Source organism: Mustela lutreola, chromosome 2, assembly GCF_030435805.1.
Source record: "Mustela lutreola isolate mMusLut2 chromosome 2, mMusLut2.pri, whole genome shotgun sequence".
Taxonomy (NCBI): Eukaryota; Metazoa; Chordata; class Mammalia; order Carnivora; family Mustelidae; genus Mustela; species Mustela lutreola.
This window is the reverse complement of record NC_081291.1, coordinates 108,481,264-108,490,318: the sequence shown is the minus strand read 5'-3', so window position 1 is coordinate 108,490,318 and position 9,055 is coordinate 108,481,264. Positions and strand designations below refer to the sequence as shown.

The 9,055-nt window shown below is 42.0% G+C and overlaps 1 protein-coding gene across 2 annotated transcripts in view; it reads right to left on the bottom strand.

Annotated features, from left to right (window-relative positions):
* The window catches only part of LSG1 (large 60S subunit nuclear export GTPase 1), a 32,016-nt gene that overhangs the window by 9,191 nt on the left and 13,770 nt on the right, over positions 1-9,055 (bottom strand). The window contains exons 7-10 of one of the 2 annotated variants that reach the window (XM_059163101.1): positions 8,847-9,023; positions 3,650-4,066; positions 382-483; positions 108-251 (exon numbers count right to left, since the gene is read on the bottom strand). In XM_059163101.1, coding sequence (XP_059019084.1) covers positions 108-251; positions 382-483; positions 3,650-4,066; positions 8,847-9,023 — 840 coding nt within the window. The remainder of the gene's footprint in view (positions 1-107; positions 252-381; positions 484-3,649; positions 4,067-8,846; positions 9,024-9,055) is intronic. The other variant, XM_059163102.1, reaches the window with a different exon arrangement.

The following is a 9,055-nucleotide window of genomic DNA, read 5'->3' as shown; positions in this document are numbered from 1 at the left end:
CATTCAATAGCATTTGTGAATTTATCCAATGCAAAGCAATGTCCCAAACAAACTTGAAGCCCTAATATACACAAGAATAACCAATTTTTATAAAGCGGAAAGGATATTAGTGACACAGGGGGGACGTGGTCTCTCATTTGGTCAATTGGGAGGATTCCACTGCAAATCATCTCTGCCTTAGTAGAGACGAAGGATGGCATCACCAGGCCGGGGCAGTCACACAAGCAGAGGCCAGGTTCCACATAGAGGGTCTGAAAGATAAGTGAGAAGTTTATGCTGGGCACAAAGCAGAGGAAGGGAAAAGACCAGCACACGAGCAGCAAGGACCTTCAAAGAAGCACCCAGAGGGAGGAATCTGAGAAGTCGATGCTGCAGAAATACCTGGAAATGCTTGGTGTGGCCAGGTGTGGCAGACACAGACACTTTCTTGTCACCCATGATGGTGTTGATTGTGGAACTCTTACCAACATTTGGGTAGCCCACCTGCAAGAGACACCTCAGTTACTGAAGAGTCAAACACTACCTCTGTCGAACCCAAAGTAAATACACACAAAGGACAACAGTAGTGTAAGTGTTTGGGGGCTTTAAAACATTTGAAATAGATGCTGTTTGTTGACAATCTTCTCCCCGGTGGTATGGGTGTATTTATTCAGACAAGTTTCCTGGTAAATAAATTCTTCCTCATCACTGTCTGCAGTGATCAATAGTCAAGCTAAGCACATTTTACTTTTATAGGTCTTGCTGTAACAGCAGATGTTACGATAAACCTCAGCCCTCTGTTCCCAGCTTTCCCCAGGATGTCCCATCTCACAGGCATTTCGCTGTTTTTGCTGTGTTTTTCACACTGTGGGTGAAGTCAAGCATTAGACAGGCATTTTAAACACCACCACATACAATTAATCTTTAATTTTTAATGACTTGTTAGGAAATTTGTCTTATTGGTTAAAAAAATTTTTTTTGATTGGTTAAAAATTTTAAGTGGCACATTGACTTGATATGGGTTAGCAAGCTCTTAAAGCTCTTCAATTACTCCTAGCAGGATAATATTAGGGTTCTCATGGCAGCCTTGCTCCAGGTTTTTCCTCAGGCTTCCTCCTGTACCTCCAAATCCAATTCCCACTTACTTCTAAGAATCCTTTATCAGTGTGACTGGAAGATTATAAATACCAATTCCACTAAACATAAAACCCCAAATCTTCCACCTCTATTCTAGGCCTCATTACAGACAATATCCATTGTTCCAGTCTTTGCTCTCGCTCCTCTTCACACTTAGACAAACTGTTATCTGCTGTTCCACGAACATATTTCCATTCCTGAGGCTTTGCTTGAGCATTTACCTTCTGTCTGGAAGGCCCTCCCATGGTCACTTTGTCAAAACCTCACATTATACTTTCAGGTGAGAAACCTCTTACATAAAGATTTCAGATGACTGCTCATCGTTCTCAATATTCTCATGTTTTGTGTTTGTTTGTAACTTGATTATATGACTTATTACTACTTGTTTTGATGGCATGAGTTGGGGGGAGGCCACTGTTGTAGCTGTTCTCTCCCCCACCTTCTGTAGATCAGGCTCCTTCACTACACACTCCTACAGGCTGCAGGATGTATTCTCACACGCACCACACCTGGAACTCCAAGCTCTGGGAGGGTGAGGATTGGGTCTGTCTGCTCCCAATATACTGCTAGGGACCAAAAGGATGCCTGGCCTGTGGCACATGACCAGTAAATGTTCGTAGTCTGAGGAAATTAACCTATTCTTGGGATTTCTAGAGCAAAACATTCAGAAAGTAGAGGGGCTGCTTAGTACTTCCCTAAGTGTGAGAAAGAAACTAGCTTTTAGGGAAGCTGGTTTCTGGTAGCATGAAAAAAATGAATTTTTAGCAATCATATTAAAAAAAAAAAAAGAAGCTGAAGCTCTGATGCTGAGGGAAATGACCTAAGTTCTCCAAGCTTCACAGCAAGTGAGTCCATCCCACTGTAACTAGGCAGTATACTAGGTCTGCCCAGCTCTAGGGACAATTCCTTTAACTAGCACTCTGAAGTGAAACGTTGACGTACTATAATCATTGTAAGTAGGCTTGTGGTGGGGGGTGGGTGGGAGCACACTTTGAAACAATTAGGATTAGCTATACTTGGCATGTAATTTAAGAGTTAGAAGATTTTAAACCTGTCATGATCTACTTTCCCTCATGGTTTTGTTCTCTTGGATGAGAGACCTTTACAATAACCTTCTCTGACATCTAACATCTCCTTAGCTAAAGATGGGGCCTCTGGAGCTGTGCTGTACATCTTTGAGGTAGCACTTCTCACAGCCACCTCTAGAACTAGTGTATATGTAGCTAAGGATGGGATCTCCTTTCCCTTATTCTTTTTTTTTTTTTTTTTTTTAAGATTCTATTTATTTGACAGACAGAGATCACAAGTAGGCAGAGAGGCAGTCAGAGAGAGAGGGGTAAGCAGGCCCCCTGTTGAGTAGAGAGCCCAATGAGGGGCTGGATCACAGAACCCTGAGACCATGAACTGATTCGAAGGCAGAGGCTTAACCCACTGAGCCAACTAGGTGCCCCTCCCTTTGTTCTTATGCAACTAAAGCAGCAGTCACGTTTTACTTGGCCCAAAGATGCTGGGATTTTCCCTAAAATACACCTGGAATATTTACAGTACAAGTTGGCAAGGATCACATGACACCAAAAGCCTAAGATTATTGAACTTGAAGTCTGAAGACAACTTTGAAGGCGTTCTCATTCTGCTACCTCTTTGTAAGTCACAGGACTGGTAGGGCTGAAATGGAAGACAAGAGAAGATAACTGATATAAACAGGGCTGTAACCAATGTTAAGTCTTGAGAGCGTTCATTCTTTTGAGCTGGACTTTAGCTATTCCCACAATGCCAACAGGCAACAAGAGGGCAATAATGTTCCCTATGATGCCAAAAGGTTGGTTGATCTCTTGGGGTCCAGTGTAGCTACCAAGATCAGAAATAAAGGCACCCATGTGGTGGGGCACGTGGGTGGTACAACCGGTTGGGCGTCCGGCTTCGGGTTTTGGCTCAGGTCGTGATTTCAGGATCCCAAGATCAAGCCCTACTTTGGGTTCCATGCTCAGTGCACAGTCTGCTTGGGATCCTCTCTCCCTCTGCCCCTTCCGCTTCTCTCTTTCCAGTAATAAAACTTTCTTAAAAAGATTTTATTTGGGGCGCCTGGGTGGCTCAGTGGGTTAAGCCGCTGCCTTCGGCTCAGGTCATGATCTCAGGGTGCTGGGATCAAGTCCCGCATCGGGCTCTCTGCTCAGCAGGGAGCCTGCTTCCCTCTCTCTCTGCCTGCCTCTCCGACTACTTGTGATTTCTGTCAAATAAATAAATAAAATCTTAAAAAAAAAAAAAAAAAGATTTTATTTGTCAGAGAGAGAGAGGGAGGGAGGGAGGTGGAGAGAGAGCATGAGCACAAGCAGGGGGAGCAGGAGACAGAGGGAGAAGCTGGGTCCCTACTGAGCAGGGAGCCCGATGTGAGACTCGATCCCAGGGCTTCAGCAAAAGGCAGATGCTCAACCAGTTAAGCCACCCAGGCAGCCCTCAAATAAGAAAATCTTAAAAAAGAAAGAAAGAAAAAAGTACCCATGTAGTAACGATCTGAGGACCTATTTCATTTTACCAGTCCAACTGTAAGTTGTCCGTCTTTCACCTTCTTCCCAGTGTGCAGCTGCTTAAAGATCTCCAACAATTCCTGCCTCGATACCAGGTGGGTGAAATTGTGTGTGCACTCCTTCTGCAGGGTCTTCCTACCCTGAGCCTCAGAATCCACAGGACAGCTTCCCTGCCAGTCCAGGCCACAGGCCTCTTCATCAGGATTGCTATCCTCTTCCGAGCAAGTCTGCCAAACCTCTTCCTCCTCCTCTGGACAGTCCTCATACTCACTGGAGTCTTCATCGCTAGGGGCAACGTCACTGAGTGCGAGGGAACTGGTGTCTGGGAGATGTCTGGGCTCACTGCATGAGACCACAGCCTCATCACAACTGGACTTTTCGGACTCGGCTGTGTTGGTTTTTCCAGCATCCCCTTTCACCTGCTCCTGAAGAGAGGACAGAAACCAACAAAGCTCAGAAGTGTATGACAACGGCACCTTCCACTCTAGTGAATGTACTCAGCGCTGGTTATCTCAGGTGAAGACAGGATAGGATAAGTTATGAAGGAGACCAGAAAAGATGAAAACAGGGAGACATGGTAAACTTTTTGGTGAAAGGACACAACCAACTAGCAGAAGTGGTGCTCTCTGGGGATGGGAGGAGCAGTGGACCTTCACTTTACACATCATGTTTGTAACAGATACATCTCTAAAAAAAGCAAGAGTTTAGAAAAAGCCGGTGTCAAGCTGACTTCTTTAGCAGTACATTATTTTGCACCAGGCTGTAGAACAAAGCATTTCTCATTAATGATAAAATACTTAACATTCTCTTCTTTGCACAAAACAAGGGCATGGTTTATAATTTGAGTTTCTTTTTACATTTCCATTTTTAAAGACCATGATTTGCATGTTACAGGGAACTGCTATTCCTTTGTAATTGCCTTTAATAAGTCAAAGCACTGTGGAGCACAGCTCCCTCTGGATGAAACGCAGAAGCAAAAAAACTCAACTCCACATGTGAAACTTACGCACATAAGCAAAGAGAAAGATATGAATCATTTACTCTTCAAGGATGTGTTAATTCTTTTGAATTCCTACTGATAATAAAGCAAAAGCAAGACAATATACAGTATTATTAATTTGAATTAACAAGAGGTCTGGGTTTGGATTTAGAAGTGATGCAAACTTTAAATCATTTCTAAATTACCTAGTGTTAGAATGAGTAGCCATCACAGAAGAGGACACTATGAACTCAGTTAAACAAGTATCCTAAATTTTAGGAAAGTAGAGATATAAACAAAATGTTAGGAAAAATAGGCATGATTTCATGCTCAGGCCTGGCAGGTCAAAAAGAAACATGGCAGCATGGCTTATAATAGAACTACAGAACTAGAAGCAATTTCTATGAGAGCAATGAATATAAAGACGGTATGTCTTCATTATGAGCTCTTCTGGATTGTTTAAAATATCAAAGAAACAGAAAACAATAATGTGAACTGAATGTGAATGTATATTAAAAAAACTACTAAAACTAGAAGCAGTTTAGGTTCAGAAAAAATGATAAAGACAACAAAAGAACTTTGTGCCAGTTATATTAAAAATAAAAAGATGGGAAAAATCAATCCCTTAGTGGGGGGAAAAGAGTGCAATTTAACAGATAGCCAAGAGAAAACAAAAGTACTCAGCTTGAAATCTGAAAATTTTTTTTTCCCCAAGTAAGAAGGGGTCAAACAATTGCAAAGGAAGAACCAAATTTCATATAGGTGAGGAAACAGTGACTATCAAACTATTTCCAATAAATTCATGTTTGACAGTCAAATGACAGATGTGATGCTAGCTTTGATATCACAACAGTAGCTGGTTATTGGTCTCAGGAGATCATGAAAAATGGCAGACACTTCAGAAGACTTGAGAGAAGTAAAAGACGGCTAACTTAAAAAGGGAGAAACAGTATTTTCCATTAACCAGGCTCTGCCAACTCAGAACTGGGTATGGAAGCAAGTCTACAGGGCAGCTGGGAGTCCTAGAAAGACAGTCACCAAGGTACTAGTTGGTTAACAGTTCAGGGAAGGGGCGCCTGGGTGGCTCAGTGGGTAAAGCCGCTGCCTTCGGCTCAGGTCATGATCTCAGGGTCCTAGGATCGAGTCCCGCATCGGGCTCTCTGCTCAGTGGGGAGCCTGCTTCCTCCTCTCTCTCTCTCTGCCTGCCTCTCTGCCTACTTGTGATCTCTCTCTGTCAAATAAATAAATAAATAATCTTTAAAAAAAAACAACAACAACAAAAAAACAGTTCAGGGAATACCACCTATATAGAAACTATCTTTTTTCCATTTTTTATAGTTATGGGGTTGATACATCAGGGCTAAGTAATACAGTGATAAGTATTTATTAAAAAAAATTTCCTTAAAACACTCATCTCCAGAAAAGAGTTGAAACACAGAAATAACCGTTAAGAAGACAACCCAAGAAGCCAGACTGACTGCATGAGGATAATAAGCACTTACAGTTATTGCGGAGATGATTAAATGAATACAATGTATAAAGTGCTTAGGACAACGTAACTGGCACAGAATAAGCTTTCTATGGTTTAGTTTAGGTTTTTTTTTTTTTTTTTTAAAGATTTTATTTATTTATTTGACAGATTACAAGTAGGCAGAGAGGCAGGCAGAGAGAGGAGGAAACAGGCTCCCTGCCGAGCAGAGAGCCCGATACGGGGCTTGATCCCAGGACTCTGGGATCATGAGCTGAGCCCAAGGCAGAGGCTTTAACCCACTGAGCCACCCAGGTTGCCCTATGGTTTAGTTTTTATTAACAGTAGTTAATATTAGTAGTTTTTATTAACAGTAGTAATAATGGAATAATTATTATTGTTACATCCTTGTGAACACACCTGTATTCATCACATCAAAATGCTTACAGGGGGGCTCAGTAAGTTCATAAAAGCCTTGGTCCTAATCTGTTTAACAATGTTATTAAGGGGGCGCCTGGATGGCTCAGTGGGTTAAGCCGCTGCCTTCAGCTCAGGTCATGATCTCAGAGTCCTGGGATCGAGTCCCGCATTGGGCTCTCTGCTCAGCAGAGAGCCTGCTTCCCTCTCTCTCTGCCTGCCTCTCCATCTACTTATGATTTCTCTCTGTCAAATAAATAAATAAAATATTAAAAAAAAAAAAAAAACCAATGTTATTAAGGACTGGAAAGAATATAGAGGACAAACACACAAAACTTGTAGATTCAAAGCTAAGAGGAGAGAAAAGCAAACCGTAAAACCAAAATGAATTCTCTATCTTAGCCCTAAATCTCTAACAATATTTCAGAGTAATTACATGTCCTAAATTGAGGTAAACACAAAATGAAAAACTTGTTCCACATGTAAATATGGGATCAGATTTGCATAAGTTTTTTCTTTTTTAAAAAATATTTGAGGGATTTTGTTGTTCACAGGTTAAATGAGCCACGAGCTTCAGCTCCTCTGAAATGGGGTGAACCAACAAAAACAAAAACAGAATTACTGGGAGTATTCTGGTCACAGGACATAGTCATCCCTCTGAATATTAACACACACAATTAGGTGCCACCAACTCTTAAGTGTTTCCTGACACAGGGAGACAGGCACTTGAGATGAACAGTGTCCCAGACACTGTGTCCATGATGAGTAGGACACCAGAAAATATACACAGAGAGAACTAAGGGGACAAAGAAGAGTCCATAGATCAAAGGCTAGGGAGGCTGCCTTGGCTTCACTGAACTGAAGAACTTTCTAAAGGTAGAAAGAAAGAGTGAGCTACCTAGTCTCTATCATTTAACACAGATAAATAACAGAGATTATATGACTGTCTGCCATGAAGGTGAGGGAAGGAATTCATAGAGCTACCTGTAAACTCATCAAGGGGAGGGCATTTTGTTCACTGGCACTCAGCTCAACATACAAAATAGCCTACAGATGGTTGACAGAGATGAAAGGAAAAGGCTAGGGAAAAAGGCATCACTTTAAGTCTCTTTCAGCTCTAAGATTCTACTACTAATTGTACTTCATAGCTATTATTAGCTAATAGTTATATTTTTTATTAGAAAATATACCCCAGGGGTGCCTGGCTGGCTCAGTTGATGGTGCATGTGACTCTTGATCTTGGGGTTATGAGCTCAGGCCCCACACTGCGTGCAGAAATTACTTAAACAAAAACAAAAACACTCCAAACTGTTTCTGTAAAATTTAGGTTAAAAAGTAACATTGTATATTGGGGCGCCTGGGTGGCTCAGTGGCTTAAGGCCTCTGCCTTCAGCTCCGGTCATGATCCTGGGGTCCTGGTATCAAGACCCACACGGGGCTCTCTGCTCAACAGTGAGGCTATTTCCCCCTGCCCCTTGCCTGCCTCTCTGTCAAATAAATAAATAAAATCTTAAAACAAAACAAAACAAAAGAAAACAAAACATGGTATAGGGCGCCTGGGTAGCTCAGTTAAGCATCTCCCTTTGGCTCAGGTCATAAGGCCAGGGGCCTGGGATGGAGCCCCGCATCATCGCATGGGGCTCCCTGCTCAGCAGGAAGTCTGCTTCTCCTTTTCTCTCTCCTTCTGCCCCTCCCCCTGCTTGTGCTCTCTCTGTGTCTCAAAAAATAAATAAAATCTTAAAAGAAAAAAACCAAGATAACATGGTATATCTTTAGGATTACTTCACTTGTTTGTTTTGAAAAAGAGATTCTAATCAAGTCCTGAGAAGTAGAGTTAAACCCTTCGGTTGTACCGCCTCCTATTAAAAACAATTACAAAGTCATTATTAGACTTCCTATACAATTTCCTGTCAAAAATCTAAAAAAATAGGGGTGCCTGGGTGGCTCAGTGGGTAAAGCCTGGGCCTTCGGCTTGGGTCAAGATCCCAGGACCTGGGATCAAGCCCTGCATCGGGCTCTCTGCTCAGCAGGAAGTCAGCTTTCTCCCCCCCCCCCCCTTTCTGCCTGCCTGTCTACTTGTGATCTCTGTCAAATAAATAAAAAAATCTTAAAAAAAAATCTAAAAAAATAAAAATTATAGCTTGTATCAGTGTGTACCATACAGCCCCAGAGACGTTCACAACCAGGGAAAGTAACCTTGTGGCTCATTTTTCTATACATCACCCTACTATCAGAGCATTTGGATTCCCAATAATCTTCAATAAGAGTAAACAAAGCTTACTAACCAGAAACTGAAATCTTCTTCCCAGAAACGCAACCTTAAAAAGTCTCGCAGGGTTACCTCAGAGTCACCAATTAGTTGAATGGCTTCAGCCAAAGCTGACCAGAAGATAATCTTCACATTTTCTTGTTCAAAGTATGTGGCCCAAGCACTCCGCTGCTCAGCAGTCAACAAATCGGCCTTATTTATCAGAATGACGTTTTCCTTATTATCATCTATTTCCTTCACGTAACATTCCTAGGCAAGACAAAGGTATTTAGAAAAGCCTC